Source organism: Wasmannia auropunctata, unplaced genomic scaffold (assembly GCF_000956235.1).
Source record: "Wasmannia auropunctata unplaced genomic scaffold, wasmannia.A_1.0 LD336053.1, whole genome shotgun sequence".
NCBI classification, from domain to species: domain Eukaryota; kingdom Metazoa; phylum Arthropoda; class Insecta; order Hymenoptera; family Formicidae; genus Wasmannia; species Wasmannia auropunctata.
The window spans coordinates 3,826,768-3,842,420 of NW_012026837.1; the positions used below are offsets into that span (position 1 = coordinate 3,826,768).

Below are 15,653 nucleotides of genomic sequence, written 5' to 3' on the forward strand. Positions count from 1 at the left end.
AGTTATATTTACAAAGACTGCACTTACACGGAATAGTCGCGCGGAAAGAGATTCGGCCTGGGTGCACTTTCCCCACGGCGATAGACCGCCAAATAATATTCTGAACAGGTCAAAATCTACTTTATACGCTTCATACGGCGGTTGGGTCGGATCGTAACGATCGGGTTCGGATTTTCGTTGGCTCATCAGCTCTTCTCGCACTAAACTTAACAATTCCTACACACATAGCATAATTGAGATGTTTACAAATTATATCTTATAATTTGAAATTCATACGTAAAATTACGTTGAATTACCTGCAGCTCTTCTATTTTCATATATTTATCAACAATAACGCTTCTGATTACGTTTTTCTCAATTCCATCTTCGAGGCTCTGAACTACTCTCAGCCTGTGCTTCAGGCGTAACCTTTCTATCCCGCCAATTGTTAAAGATCCATACCTCGAGTACGCTTCATAAATCAACGTTTGGACAGATATACTCTGCAATTTGAAAGTATATTTATATTATATTTAATATTAAGCATATTTATATTAAGCAGATACATGAAACAATCAGACTATATGTTGTTCTTGCCTTAATGGGTGACGCACTATCAACCGGTCTAGGAAATATTGGGCCTTCGTCGTTGTAAACACCACCGAGGTAATCTGTTAACAGTTGCATAGCTTCCCCATCATCGCGACAATTGAGTAATTTGTCTTGATTCCATTCTAACACAGTCAACGCTATCTGATAAAATAAAAAAAAGATTTATTTTAAATATCTTTGTGTCTATTATACACATATAAAACAACGAAATAATTTGATTAAATTAAATTCATTTAAATTACAAAATTAAAATAAATTTAAAATAATAAAATGAAAAATTTTGTTACAGAAAATTAATTAAAATTTATTAATATTAAATTAAATTTACTCACAATAAAAGCTTTTTATGCAATAATCTATTAAAATTTAATGAGAATTATTTTCATTGAAAGATCTTATTAATTGAAAACATTTAAAACTACGCTTGCTAATACTTGGTTTGTTACCTGAAAAATAACTTTCGCCCCGTCGTAAAAGAAACAGTCCATGATATTTACAGCACTACTGGTTGGCATGACGCTCAAGAATATAGTCAAAAACCAGGATAATGAGATAACTTTAATCAAGCCAAGCTCCTGCAACTTGGCGTGCAAAACTGGCAAATGCTCGGCTGCCAGTTCCTCCAAAAGGCCTTGGTCAACGAGAGCACCGACTACTCTCCGATCGTAGTAATCAGGCAATAATGATTCGCAAACGTTACATAACTGCCAGAACGCTGACTCCTCGGAGCAGTAGATTAGCAGAACCGAAGCCACTATATTCATTGCCTGACAATAGCCTGCAAAAACACAGAACATTTACGATCGTATTAAAAAGCATCGGTTCTTCAACACAATTAGACAATCAAAGAGTTCGGTTTATTTTAAGAAATTCGATTAACAGGAATTTCAAGTTGCCACGTTACAAAATAGAAAAATTATTAGACTTGCCGATCTGAGGATTTCGCCACGCGTAGGCAGACAGTACCCTCCGCAACGCGTTGATTCCGGTATCCGATTGGAAAGCCGGATGTTCCGGTAGCGATCTATGCAAATCTCTTTCGATTTCCTCATTCGCTTGGCACGACTTGCCGAGGGATTGTTCGACCAACGATTTGTACAGATCTGGATTCATTGCCTTCTCGTTTAAGGCACCTGATAAGAGAACGATGTATTTTACGCATTAAATCGTCAACGTCGTTCGCGGATTGTGTATCGCGATCGTTCGTAAATTACCAGAAAAGGTGAGCCAAACTTCTCCTCTGAGGGACTGCGGTATTCCTTGAATAACGAGCTTCGTAGTTTCCGTAGTCCGGTACATTGTGATCCCCCTTCCGTACTCCGCGAAATGGAGCTCCCACTGCTTCTCCTTAGCCTCTTGCTTCAACGCGGCCTCGGGGGTCAGTGGAGCCTTGAAAAGTATCATCAGCGGCGGCTGCGGCTTCCACTGTTCCGCAGGCTTCTCTTCGCAGTTGCTGACATTACCGCCCGAGGAGTTCGGCAAATACACATTGTCTCTTGTTCTGTAACAGGATCGTAATTTGTATTGTTGCATCTCGATTTTTATATATATATACACGTTAGAAAACATAACCCCCAACACTTACATATAATTGAGTTTTGACTTTGCCAGGAGCTCGGAGATTTTCTGCACCACGAAATCTCTGTCGTGTATCTGGGCGAACAGAAACGACGAACGCGCCGTTGTGACCAATATTGACTTATCCGCTCCTGCGCTGGACTGATTTTCCGCCGACTCGACGAGCGTTACTTCCCTCAGAGGTATCACCAAACTAACCTGCCTTCTCACCTGGACAGACAAGTTTTACAAATCAATTTACATTTTTGAAGTTTATTCATTTTAGAGAGAGAGAGAGAGAGAGAGAGAGAGAGACTTACCCTACTTTCGAAACAAAGATAATTTTGAGACAAGTATATCTTTCCCCAAACGTATCTTTTGCTGTACGGAGTCCACAGGGTGGCGTCAATGCTACCATCCAATTTCTCAGTTCCTGGCAACCTGAACTGGAGCCTGTACGTTTCCGAATGCGCTCGTGCGTCGAGATCCCTCTTCAGGAAAGACGGCTTCTTAGGCACATTTTTGCTAAATTAAAGATTTAATTTAGTATTTATTTCTGCACAACACTTTCTAAAAAAATAATATAATTATCAATATACCTTAATTTATTCAGTAGATCTCTATCCTCATTAAATCCACTCTTTTCATCAATAAGTCTACGAAAAAGACGAAAAAAAAAAAATAAATTTATGATAAATTAATACATGCAAGGATAACTTTGTGACTTAAATATTTTCCGTACGCTATATTTCAGTAAATTAGTACCTTTTCATAGCAATATTGGTCAGTTGTTCCATTAGCGAATACGTTTCTGATTTATGTAAAAACATAGAAAAATAATGCTGCAACATAAATGTTAAAAATTGAGTGCCATATGGAATGTATTAATGACACGCACAAGCGATAATAATACATAGATAATAATACATAAATAGCACTCAAGTTAACAAGTACCTCTTTATTGTCACGTGTTACGACACGTATACTATCTGGAACTAAAAGGGAATTGGTTTTGCTCAATTCCGTAATGTCTGTCCATCTCACGGTCAACTTCGTTTCTCTCGCCAGTATATAAGCGTAAAAGCACATGTGGTTTACAGATAAGTAGAGCCATCCTTGTCTAGGTAGTCGTGATTTCCAGTAACTAAAAAAAAATCGCCTTATGATTTACCTTCTCTTAAATACATTTAATATTGCATTTTAATGTAATCTTCATATATTTAAAATTTAAAGACCTGCATGAATAATAATTGACCAATTTGTCCTCTTTGGGTATATTGAACAATTGGTGGAATTTAAAAGACACAGTTTTAAAAGACTCTGGGTCTTCTTCTGCAAACAATATTAATGCTCAGTTTATGCGTTAGCAAACTTACAGCTTAATGTTCTTACAGTTTATGTAACGACTAATAATTTCTACCATCTGCGAACTGAGAATCCGGAATGCTATTCGCTATGATGGATTGAATTTTGCAGCAAACGAATTCCGTTATCTCCTCCTCGGTATCAAACGACGTGAGCGTGGTCATTAAATTCGAGTGGAGCCATTCCCAATCCTGCAAAATCTCCTCACGGGTTAAGGAACACGCCACTTCTGTAAAATTCAAATACACATTGCAGATTCAAATTCTATACTTTGAGCAAAGATTTAATAATTAAAGATAAAACCTAATTTGATATTAAAAAAATTTTTTAATTTTTTAAATATTGTAATTGCATAAATTCAAAAAATGTAGGTGAAAGCATTGAGCTCTCTTGACTGTACATAATTGATCAACATTTGTTTATGCTAATGTACTGTTATCAGTTGCACTATGCTACTATCACTGCTACTAAAGCCATATTCACATGTGTATTCATTGCCCTTGGCTTTACATTTACTTTTTAAATGCATAATATAAGCAGAAAAATTAATATGTAATAACTGTAATGTGCCTAATTACAACAATTAAATCTATATATCTATAGACAAAAATATTATCTCCTATCCATTTTTCTTTCTTTCTTTTGTAAAAACGTTTTACTTTTTTTTTACATTATCTCAAATTAGAGTCTTAAATTTCAGTTATAATCCAATACCCCAATAAACTTCCGACGATGGTGTCTGATGGAGAATTCTAAAGGGTGGTGGTTTAGTGTCGAAAACACTGTCCAACGTGCCCACCAATATGGAGGTAAGACCTTTTGTTTTTCCATGTCCTTTGCGACGTTGCAAGACAAAGTACACAGTCGCCTGCTCGGTAATCCTATATTACAAAACAATAGAAGAGAATTATATATTAAATATATTTTATATAAATATATATTATATTAAATTATATAATATTATATAAGATTATATAATTATATATTATATAAGCATCGTTTATATCTAAAAAGAAAATAGGATCCCTCAAAATAAATAATTTTAATTGTAAGACATTAAAGAAGATTTTTTAACAAATGTGTAACAAACATCTAACATATAACGTCAAACATTGAATACAGTAAATAAAATAAGATACAATAATTAAATTAAAAATTGAAACACAATTTTGGCTTAATTTAAATGTAAATAAAAGATTCTGTAAAAAAAAAAAACAGTTTCAGAAATGGTAACTATTTATCGTCCAGATTTTTATCAATTGTAACGAATCATTTTTCTCCGGTAACATTTATAGTTATTATTTGTCATTAACTGTTATTATGCATATTTGAAATCGTGTCAAATTAGCGTCGAACTGTCATCCTCGCTTATCGTTGTCGCTCATTTCATCATCACGACATCGCCGCTTATCGAATCCGACCAGACGCTCGCGTAAAAAACGGCGCGTCGCACTTTCGTACGTATATATATATACTACATATATACAGATTTTGTACATACAAGGCGTTTCGCGGACGTTATCTACGAACGTGGCTCATGCGTTAAAAATGGTAATATTGCCTCGTTATGACGTTGGACAAACGATAACGGGCTATATCCACCGCGTAAGCGATCGACGAGGCGAGCGTCGAGGAAATTGATGTTGCCGAATCGCGGCGCGACGATAAGGACCTCGGCGCGATAAGGGCCACCCCGGGGTGCCGCGAAAAAACGGCACCTCCCGCTCTCAGCTGTTGTCTCTCTGTCACACGATGTAAACACTCCGCGCGACTCGACGGACCGTCGCGTTCGAGCCCCGCGAGACGGTCGGATCGCGGCGGCGAGGCGTCGTCCGCGACAACGTAAGCGGCGACAACGGTGAGGATCGCGGATCGCGCCCGTCGACCCTACCACTTACCAGAACGCGTTGGCGAGCAGCACTTCCTGCGGCTTCACCCACATCTCGTAAGACCGCCGTGCACGCCGCGCGACGTGCATATGGCACTGACGTCGAACGACGACGACGACGACGACGACGACACCGGCGACGGCGACGACGGCGACGTCGCGCGCGCGCGCGCGCGCGCACAACCCTCTCCGAGGAACGGTCGCGAGAGCGCCGACCACGGCGGCGGTGCGAGGGGAGAGAAATAAGAGCAACGATACTTCGAACACACGGATCAACACCGTCCGTGACGGCGGAACGATCAGCTGCTACTCGCGAGGCCGCGAGGCGCGGGGGGGGGGGGGGGCGGCAGGGGCGCACGCTCGCCACGCCACGCCGGACGAGTGTCAGTTGCGCGCGGACAGAGATATATATCGTTATTGGCGATCGGTATCACGATCAATTTACACGATCCCCGGGTGACCCCCCGGTGCTCTCGACGACGACTACCCGACAGCTGCATCCGAGAATCCGACTGGACTGAGTGTCAGGGCGATCGAGCTTAAGAGCGGCCTCGATCGCGACAGAGGTGTGAATAATTTAACAAGGTTAGATACGTAATAATTTACTGTTTTTTTTACACGGTGGGAACGTTTAATATGTATATTGTCTCTCATAATATTATATATATTTCTTAGGAGATGCCGATCGTACGATTCCAAGTTGCCGATAGTCTAGTCTGCCTACAACGATCCTGAGTATCTCTGACAGATCTAATTTAATCCCGATGTGAAATCTTCAGTTAATTAAAGGGATCAAGTGTCGAACGGGAGGACAACAGATATATACATATAATATTGAGAGCGGATATTAACTCGTGACAACGGAATGGATGAATGCCTGGAGAGAATCAGTCACCCGGGCTCGTGGGTGAAGGAGAAGTACCAGGAGGTGCAGAAATTGCTGAGGGAACGCGAGCCGAGGTGCGATCCGAACAAGCTCTACGAGAGGAAGCTCAAAGCCGTGGAGATTCTGATGGAGATACTGGAGGCGCTCATGCTCTGCAAGGAGACCCTCTGCACCGTGGCGGCGGCGATAACCTACCTGAACATCGGCGTGCTGCAGGCGGACATAGAGGACACGGGGTTCGCCACGGAGCACTTCAAGAAGTGCGCCGACCTGCTGGGCGACAGCAAGCTGACGTCCGAGGGCATCCTACCGGCTATAAGCGCCAACAACCAGCTGGGCCTGATTTACGCGCAGCGCGGCCTGTACGAGGAGGCGAAGGATCTCCTGAAGCAGGCGGAGGACATGTACGTCACGTTCACCGAGGACCCCGAGCGCGAGCCCGTTCACACGGTGGCCATCATCGACATCGAGGAGCTCGAGGCGGACGCGGGGTGCGCCAGGAGCGTCCTCGAGAGGCTTCACACGTTCACGCTTTACTACCTGGCGCAGGTCTACCGCGAGCTCGACGACAAGCGCAACTTCGCCCTGTACTGCCACAGAACGCTGAGCAAGCAGCTGAGTCGCGACAGGATTACGCGGAATCTGGACTACGTCGAGTGGGCCCTGAACGCCGCGACGATCTCGCAGTACTTCATAGAGCAGGACAAGTTCCCGCAGGCGAGGCACCATCTGGCCGCGGCGTCCCACGTCCTCGGGCGATACTCGGAGATCCTGCGGGCGAAGGGCACGCGGGAGACGAGCGAGAGCGTCGCCGCGGAGTACGAGAACTACGAGCACAGATCGGCGAACATCGCCAGATGCTGGGCGAAGTACGGTATCGCCCTCCTGACCGCGTCCCGGGAGAGACTGTTGAAGAGGGCCGAGCAGGAGGACGAGCCCGACGTGAGGAAGGTCGCGAGAGGAGCCGCCTCCGGCGAGGGCCACAAGTGCTCCGAGGAGGACCCGAGATTCGTGGAACTGGAGCCGGAATTGGAGTCGATCACCAGCGAGATCACCGACAAGTACTTGCTGGACTTCAACGACGCGAGGCCGGTGTTCCTGAACGTGCGGAAGTGGCTGGACCGGGCGAGGGAGTACTACACGTTCGAGAATCACGCGTCGGACTACGCCTGGATCGCCCAGGACCTCTCGCAGGCGTACAAGTACCTGGCGTTCTTCGAGGACAACGAGGACCGGCAGGCGAGGATGCACAAGCGGCGGATCGACACGCTGGAGGAGGTGATCGAGGGGCTTTACCCGCGCTTCTACCGGGTGGTCTGCCGCGAGATCTGGCTCGAGCTCGCGGCGACGTACTCGGAGATCCTGGACCTGAAGATCGACCGGCTGGAGGCGTCCAACGAGAAGCCGACCGCGCAGATGGTGGCGAAGATCGAGCGGCTGGCGAGGAGCAGCATAAGGCACTACCAGTCGTACCTGAACTCGCTGGACGTGAGCAAGTCCGAGTGCGGGGTCGAGTCCTTCTCGGACGACCTGCTGCACTCGGCGTTGTACACCCACTTCCTCATCGGACGGCTGTACAACAAGATCATAACTCCCGACGTGCAGCAAAAGATAGAGAACATGCAGAACTGCGTCGACGCTTACAACTTCATCGTTGATTACTACGACAAGCATCCCGAGAAGCAGGAGACGTTGAAGAAGTATGAATTTATGAAATTGTCCAGAGAATTTGTCACGCTGCTGCCGCTTACGCTGGAAAGATTGAAACAGCAGCAAGCAAATAAATAATGCCACTTCTTTCCCTTTTTCGTTCACATTTCTGTGACAGTGTAAAATATTTTTGTTACATTATTGATGCACAGCAGACGAAGATTTTTGTATGAAAAACACAAAAATCTACGTCTGCAAAGCGTCTGTGTTTAGAAAAAAAAAAATACTTTGTCATGCATTTACAGTCAGCTTTCCAATTCTTTCACATATTTTAATGTAGACATATTTAATACCGTACATTAAAAATAATATTTAAGACGAAAAAGTGATCACTTCGTTTAATCTGACTTTCCTTTCCTCTGTCAAACAATACAAAATAAACAGTTTTATTCACGTTAAAAAAATATTAAATAGAGCTTATCAATTAAGCTTATCAATTAATCGATAAAGACAAAGTTACACTTATTAATAAACAATATAATAGTAATAAAATATATAAAAGATATTTATATATTTTATTACTATTATATTGTTTATTAATAAGTGTAACTTTGTCTCTATCGATTAATTGATAAGCTTAATTGATAAGCTCTATTTAATATTTTTTAAGCTCTATTTAAAATTTTATTAATAATATATAATTTATTAAAAATTATATAAAAGATGATATTTTAATTTTTAATAAATTATATATTATTAATAAAATTATATACATAAGTGTAATACATATATATGATTCTACCATAAATTAAATTTTACTAAATTTAACTTTTTCTATCCTGAAATTCCAATTTTCAATATAAATTATTATTTATCCTACATTAGAATTCTTTCTTGTCAATATTAGATTTATATATATATGTATTTTAATATTATTTGCGCGTAAAACATTATAACGCAGCATCATCTTATGCAGATGAAACAGAAATTGAAGAAAAAATTTGGTCGCACGCCACTAAGCCACTATTCATCGCTTCAGCTGATAAGGCCGAGATAAATTCGTCCCGAGAGTAGATGTCAGCACGTGCTGCGAACAGTGCGAATTTCCCTCGTCGCAAGTCCGCGGGTCGTCCCGGAGCGAATAGGAGTTCGAAGAAGAGTCTCGTCAGAAGCCTCTCTCGGCGACGGAAACGCGTATCCGAATCAGAGTCCGAGACCTCGTCGCCGCCTCGCCGGTTGTTGTTGCTCGTTCGTTTCGTTGTGCGTGGAAAAAAATGGCGTCCCTGGCGGGTGTCCGGCTGCTGGCGAGGAACGCCGGCTGCCTCAGGATCAACTCGCTCAATCGGCTGTGCTGCGGCGCGCTCGTTCAGATGCGATGCGAGCAGAGGCTGCTGTTGCATCACGCCGCGCGGACCACGCTTGTCGTGCCGCAGGTAATAAATCGACGGACCCCCCCAGGGTGACACGCGACGACTGACCTCGTCGCCTCGAGCGATTGCCTCGGCGTGGTTCCGCGGCATTATGTAACCCGAAGCGCGACCTGAGACACTCGCCGAGACGCGACGGCGACAGCGTCGTCGGAATCGTCGCGACCGGGCACCAGCTCGACTCGCCCTGGCTCGACGGATCCACCTGTGTGTTTTGGCTGCGTCTTCTCTTGATGTTTACAAGCTCAGCTCTGTCCAGCTGCGTTACACGGCAGATTTAATTTGCGTTTAATTGTTGAGGACTGCGACACTGCCAAACATCTTAGTATACTGACTTTTATACACTTGATCTAAATAATAAGAATAAAATGTAAGAAACGAGGAAAAGAAGCTGATTGAAAAATCATAGAAAGAGGACTAAAGAAACTAGACTGAATCAGATAAGTGTATACTCAGGTTTTAGAAGTGTCATAGAAGGCGCAGACAAAACTGTAGATTCTACCAAGACTAATCTTTTGATCCTAGGTTTAGCTATACAATGCTGTTAAAATATTATGTTCTTAAAACATGTCAATTTATCTTTATTAGTGCATGTGCTTAAGATTTGCAGATAATAAGAAAATGATACTTTTGAATTTCTAAAACAATATCTGCAATGATTGTCATTAGTAATCATGATTCTGAGAATTTAAATTATCATCATTTATAAGGAAATATTGTAAAATCGCATTAGAATGCATTTTTTGCATGGCATAATTAAATGCAGAGGTTAGGTTTCTTCATGAAATAATTTGATAAGCGTATACTCAGAAGTTTTAGAAGTGTCATAGAAGGCTCAGACAAAACTGTAGATTCTACCAAGACTAATCTTTTGATCCTATAGGTTTAGCTATACAACACTCTTAAATATTATGTTCTAAAACATGCCAAACAATTTATCTTTATTAGTACATGTGCTTAAGATTTGCAGATAATAAGAAAATGATACTTTTGAATTTCTAAAACAATATCTGCGATTATTGTTATTAGTAATATAATAATCATGATTCTGAGAATTTAAATTATCATCATTTATAAGGAAATATTACAAAATCGCATTAGAATACATTTTTTGCATGGCATAATTAAATGCAGAGGTTAGGTTTCTTCATGAAATAATTTGATAAGCGTATACTCAGAAGTTTTAGAAGGTGCAAACAAAATTGTAGATTCTACGAAGACTAATCTTTTGATCCTATAGGTTTAGCTATACAACACTCTTAAATATTATGTTCTAAAACATGCCAATTTATCTTCATTAGTACACATGCTTAAGATTTGCAGATAATAAGAAAATGATACTTTTGAATTTCTAAAACAATATCTGCGATTATTGTCATTAGTAATATAATAATCACGATTTTGAGAATTTAAATTATCATCATTTATAATGAAATATTATGAAACTGCATTAAAATGTATTTTTTTTTGCAAGGTATATCAAAGTGCAGAGGTTAAGTTTCTTCATGACATAATTCGATAAGAGCTGAACGTTGAAATGTGTACAAAAAGGTCATTTTGGTGCATGCAGGTAAAATGCAATCGTGGATACTGTCAGGACGTTAAAGTGAAACCGAAATCGCTTAAGGATATCGAAGCGCGTGTATTGAAGGCAGTGGCCGCTTATAACGACGCCCTCGCAGAGAAGGTTTACATGAAATATATCTATCTTTTTTTCTGGGAAACATTTTGCAGGGCTTAAGGGACACACGCGTCAAGCAGGTGCGCCAGTACAGTCATAAGGATCCGCTAACCCTTGACATTATCAGTCAGCGGGTGCTCTTGGTTCTGAAACTTTATGACAAAATTGAAAGCACAAAGGTATCCTGCAGAGATCAATATTCTTGAAATGTTTATCAAGACGTTTCTACAAGTATTACTCAATGAGTAAAAATGCATAGGAAAATTCATCGCATATTGTGTTTGAAAAATATAATAAGCAATCAAAAAACGTACATATCTTTTTAAAAAAATATAATAAGCAATCAAAAAACGTACATATCTTTTTAAATATATAATACAGCTTTTCCATATTAATTATAACAATTGATAGTGATTGTATAGTGAATAATTGATATTGATCATAATAATTGATTCTATCCATTTCGTATTTTACAATCATTTAACTTTTTTTGTTGATAGTTTCTTCGCTGAAACGTCTTGAGAAATATTTCTTAAAACAAAGAATTAGTTGGTTAACACCTCGCTTGATCGTGGCGTCCGTGTACATACTGACATGTGGAAACAAATCATTAATTTTATTTAATAATCATTATTTAATAATCATTATTTACTGGATATAACAATTTGCAGTGCTATATGCTGCCATTGAGAAATATATATGGAGAAGAAGAGATTCATTATTTGTATAATACCGTCGATTTACATTTAAATATGCAAGATATTCTCTCTTCTCAATATGCATCCGAACTCCCAATTAACTTTTTGTCAGAAGGACATGTCAGTTGTGCAGGAAGCCCGGCGACGCGCGATCGAGTCCCAATCTAATCCGATATACCGAATCCTCAGCTGAGCCTGGAGTCGCATTTCATGGACGACCTGGGTCTGGACTCCCTGGACCACGTGGAGATCATCATGGCGATGGAGGACGAGTTCGGCTTCGAGATCCCGGACATGGACGCGGAGAGGCTACTTAAACCCAAGGACATAGTGCGCTACGTCGCGGACAAGGAGGACATATACGAATAACACGCCTCGTGTATTATTTATATGCGCTTAGTCGGAACATCCGCCGTTGTTTCGGCCGGAGACAACGGATCCACAGCTATTTCTTTTACCTTGCTGTCGCCATTGTTTTTTTTTTCTGTATATAGGTCACTCATCACTATGTGAATAAAAAAATATGCGAATTGTTACAACGAATTTCTCTTACATCCCGAAGAATTTGTGACAGGCGATTGCGAAACCGTTTACGAGGTGACTTTTAATACGATTTTTAATATCGCGCGCATCCCGGCATGCTTTTTTATTTTGCAATAATGCTGTGTGTGTTTGTAAAATTCGTAACTCGTTAAAACTATATACAGTCATGATAATTAAATTCGCTAAGACCGTAATATATGTTTTTATTACCAATTTCTTGTTTTTACGTCGAAAATTATGCATCGCTTAATTCAGTTACCGAGTGATTTGAGTCAATCATTTCGAGCTTGATTTCGATATATTTTTATTATAAAAATAATGGAACGGGATTTGCATTTTACGTATATTTGAATATAGCGGTCCCTCGTGCGTGCCACCGCGTGATGTAAATTTCCTTCCTAATCTTGTCTTTCCTAATCTTCGATTTATAGAAATAATTAACGTATTCAACAGCCAGACATGTAAATTTATCGTCGACAAATATCGGTTACGCAATTCGTTTTGCAATAGCGAGTGTTCATCGTATTTTTCGTATATTCCATTTTTAGGGTATTTTACTTGTTAGACGATTTTTTCCGACATGCCGATTGGCTGCTGGCTAGAGGATTTTGGAACGTGTGGGAGCGGGCGCTGCAGAATCGCGCATGTGCAGACGCGTCCCCACCGTATTTTGCGTTTGTGTTGCGTCTGTGTGTCCAGCTGTGCCGGACTCCGGAGAGACTACTTTGGCGTGACGTTCACGTTCACGTCTCTCTCTCTCTTTTTCGGGAAAACACTTTTTTCCGGTCGTACAATTCGTCGGGACAATGGCTCTCAGTCCTTCGATGACCTCGAAAATGAGGAACAGGGATTACGCGAATAAAATCAGGCACGGCTCGCCTAAGCTGCAGGAGGTGCTGCGAGAGGTTGGGAAGTCAATGTGTTTACTCCGTTTACTACTTTTGAAGATTTCCGGATAGTAACGCGTAAACGCGTGAGAACGTGCATGCTTTTATAAATATATTCTCGCGCGCCTCGTTTTTCTCCTTCAATTAAAGTTCAAAACTCGATAAACTTCAATTGCTCTTGGTATTTTCAATCGTGATTATCGTGAATTAATTCTGGATAATAAAAAAGTAATAAAAAAAGATTGCTTTCATTGAAAGATTTATAGTGGAGTAGCGTGGAGTTTATATTGTGATATTTTATATGAACAAGATTCTGTTCTTTCTCTGCTGCTGCACCGCCTGTTCTATTTTCAGAGGTGTCGCCAGAGAATGCGAGAGAAGCGGGGTCAGCTGTTTAACAGACGTAGATTCGGCTCGGAGCTCAATTCGAGACACACGCAGGACACGCAGGACACATTGACGGAAATAATACGCCAAGAATTCAAGAATCTGGCGACACCGGACGACGATGGCGCGAGCGTTACGTTCAAAGAGATCGAGGAGCATCTGACTCTGGAAGAGGCGATTAAACTGGAAAACGAAATTGTTAACGAGCAAGGTTTGATCAGCACTGAAATTCCATAGTATTGTATTGTATTAATTTCACGCATAGTGTATTTAAAAATTTCATTCAAATTGCTAACTAGAAACTTAATTGATAATTTGTAATTATTAAGTTTCTGTTTGCGATACAATACAGCACTAAAATTCCATAGTATTGTATTTATTAATTTCACATAGTGTATTTAAAAATTTCATTCAAATTGCTAACTAGAAACTTAATTAATAATTTGTAATTATTAAGTTTCTGTTTGCGATACAATACAGCACTAAAATTCCATAGTATTGTATTTATTAATTTCATATAGTGTATTTAAAAATTTCATTTTAATTGCTAGAACTAGAAACTTGGTAATTTGTAATTATTGGTAATTTATTTGCGATATATGCACAATACCAATTTGATGGAAAATAATATTGCGCAGAACAATGGATAATCCAAGAGTACGAGAAGATTTTACAAGACGAGATTGAATACTTGGAGATGTACTCCGACAACGAGAACAGAGAGGTGTTCTGTCCCATATGCCTGAAGGCCATACTAGCGGAGGGGAACAACTGCGTGGATTGCCCGGTCTGTGGACTGAAATTGACAGGTCGCACCATGCAGGAGGTGAGGCATCTGATTACCGAGAGTGTAAACACTCACGCGTTCAATTGCGTCAAGATGCCGCTGTTCACGGTAATACCCGACAATTGTAATCTCAATTTGTATCTGATCTGCCACGACTGCTCCACTTTGGAATTGATTTGCTGATCCGCTGGCGGCTCTTTTTTTTATTAACGAGAACTTGACTGCGTCGGATAATTTTAACGCACTCTCGCGCAAAGATAATATTAAATGCCGTCAACATCAATGTGTCCAAAGATTACGAAGTAATAATTGTAAACAAATATGTTATAATTTGCGTTAGAACAAAGCTTTATATATAAAAGCTGTTTATAATTTGACTCTTTTCTAAGGAAATATTTATAAATTTTGTGTAGATATATACGTTTCAATTTACGAAATCCAACAGGAATTAATTGTTAAACATTAAAATTACATTAAATAATATTCATTATGAAAGTCTTCTCCAAAACTTTCAATAAAAACTATTTCGGGAGAATATTTTCCGAATTGTTACAAAACATTGTATTATTTCTACTTCCGATTTTGACTGTTTCTTAATCTTAATAAGAGTTCAATATAATTATTTATTAACAGTTAAAAGCACAACGATCGCGAGAAGGGAAGAGTAGAGAAAAAAAAGAATACACTAGTTTGGATTTCTTCATGTTATAACATCTGAATAATAACATGCGAATCTTTATGATTATATGATACATATTGTACAAAAAAAAAAAAACATCCCTTCGATGAGTTCACTTATATTATTTATCACTTATGCATTGTACATACATGATGTAAGTTGAGTGAGGGCATCTACATATTGTATAAAAAAAATAACGTTCCTCAACGCTCTAAAACAAAACAACAAATTAACAGAGTACACATGGATAAAGTGCCAAATTTAAAAAAGAATTCAACTTTCAGAGAATTTAAACTTTTCGTTCTCTCTTACTCCATCGGGCTATATTTACATTTCGTATTAACAAAAAACATGCAACAATATGCAGAAGCCCTCCGTAGTTTAAGCTATATTCGGTACATTTCAAACCTTTTCTGCAAATGATTTGTACATTATCACATGAATTTCCATTATTAAAGATCTCATTTTATACATAACGGTGTGAACATGTATCTTATGAGCAACCCCCTTTTTATAGTCTTCGCGCAATTTATAAACTATATAAAGTGTCTACACCTCTTGCCGGTGTAGTTGTACAGTATAATTTAACAGCAGCATATCAATCAAATAATTATCAATTATTCGATA

The 15,653-nt window shown here is 39.9% G+C and overlaps 4 protein-coding genes across 6 annotated transcripts in view; 3 read left to right on the forward strand and 1 right to left on the reverse strand.

Annotated features, from left to right (window-relative positions):
* Positions 1-5,543, reverse strand: part of LOC105451139 (TBC1 domain family member 9) — a 7,797-nt gene extending 2,254 nt beyond the window's left edge. The window contains exons 1-15 of the mRNA XM_011691411.1: positions 5,412-5,543; positions 4,228-4,394; positions 3,569-3,742; positions 3,384-3,480; positions 3,103-3,292; positions 2,914-2,990; positions 2,748-2,804; positions 2,469-2,673; positions 2,177-2,379; positions 1,806-2,092; positions 1,521-1,724; positions 1,038-1,369; positions 577-732; positions 297-482; positions 28-216 (exon numbers count right to left, since the gene is read on the reverse strand). Of these exons, the coding sequence (XP_011689713.1) occupies positions 28-216; positions 297-482; positions 577-732; positions 1,038-1,369; positions 1,521-1,724; positions 1,806-2,092; positions 2,177-2,379; positions 2,469-2,673; positions 2,748-2,804; positions 2,914-2,990; positions 3,103-3,292; positions 3,384-3,480; positions 3,569-3,742; positions 4,228-4,394; positions 5,412-5,491 (2,604 nt within the window). The 5' untranslated portion in view covers positions 5,492-5,543. The remainder of the gene's footprint in view (positions 1-27; positions 217-296; positions 483-576; positions 733-1,037; positions 1,370-1,520; positions 1,725-1,805; positions 2,093-2,176; positions 2,380-2,468; positions 2,674-2,747; positions 2,805-2,913; positions 2,991-3,102; positions 3,293-3,383; positions 3,481-3,568; positions 3,743-4,227; positions 4,395-5,411) is intronic.
* Positions 5,544-5,793: 250 nt separating this feature from the next.
* LOC105451140 (KIF1-binding protein homolog) lies at positions 5,794-8,176 on the forward strand. The gene is made up of 2 exons (XM_011691412.1): positions 5,794-5,986; positions 6,077-8,176. Exon 2 carries the CDS (start codon positions 6,267-6,269, stop codon positions 8,073-8,075), a length of 1,809 nt encoding a protein of 602 aa, XP_011689714.1. The 5' UTR covers positions 5,794-5,986; positions 6,077-6,266; the 3' UTR covers positions 8,076-8,176.
* Positions 8,177-8,988: 812 nt separating this feature from the next.
* On the forward strand, positions 8,989-12,279 carry LOC105451141 (acyl carrier protein, mitochondrial). 2 transcript variants are annotated; one of them, XM_011691413.1, is made up of 3 exons: positions 8,989-9,370; positions 11,099-11,224; positions 11,933-12,279. In XM_011691413.1, the coding sequence occupies exons 1-3, from the start codon at positions 9,212-9,214 to the stop codon at positions 12,110-12,112; spliced, it is 465 nt and encodes a 154-aa protein (XP_011689715.1). In that variant the 5' UTR covers positions 8,989-9,211; the 3' UTR covers positions 12,113-12,279. The 2 variants fall into 2 exon arrangements, with proteins under 2 accessions (XP_011689715.1, XP_011689716.1); XM_011691414.1 differs by lacking the exon at positions 11,099-11,224 and adding an exon at positions 10,935-11,051 and having other exon boundaries at positions 8,991-9,370.
* A 681-nt stretch (positions 12,280-12,960) lies between these two features.
* Positions 12,961-15,502, forward strand: LOC105451142 (RPA-interacting protein-like). Of its 2 annotated transcripts, none has more exons than XM_011691415.1 (3): positions 12,961-13,191; positions 13,528-13,771; positions 14,199-15,502. In XM_011691415.1, the coding sequence occupies exons 1-3, from the start codon at positions 13,093-13,095 to the stop codon at positions 14,528-14,530; spliced, it is 675 nt and encodes a 224-aa protein (XP_011689717.1). In that variant the 5' UTR covers positions 12,961-13,092; the 3' UTR covers positions 14,531-15,502. The 2 variants fall into 2 exon arrangements, with proteins under 2 accessions (XP_011689717.1, XP_011689718.1); XM_011691416.1 differs by lacking the exon at positions 12,961-13,191 and adding an exon at positions 13,203-13,401.
* The last annotated feature ends 151 nt before the right edge of the window (positions 15,503-15,653 follow it).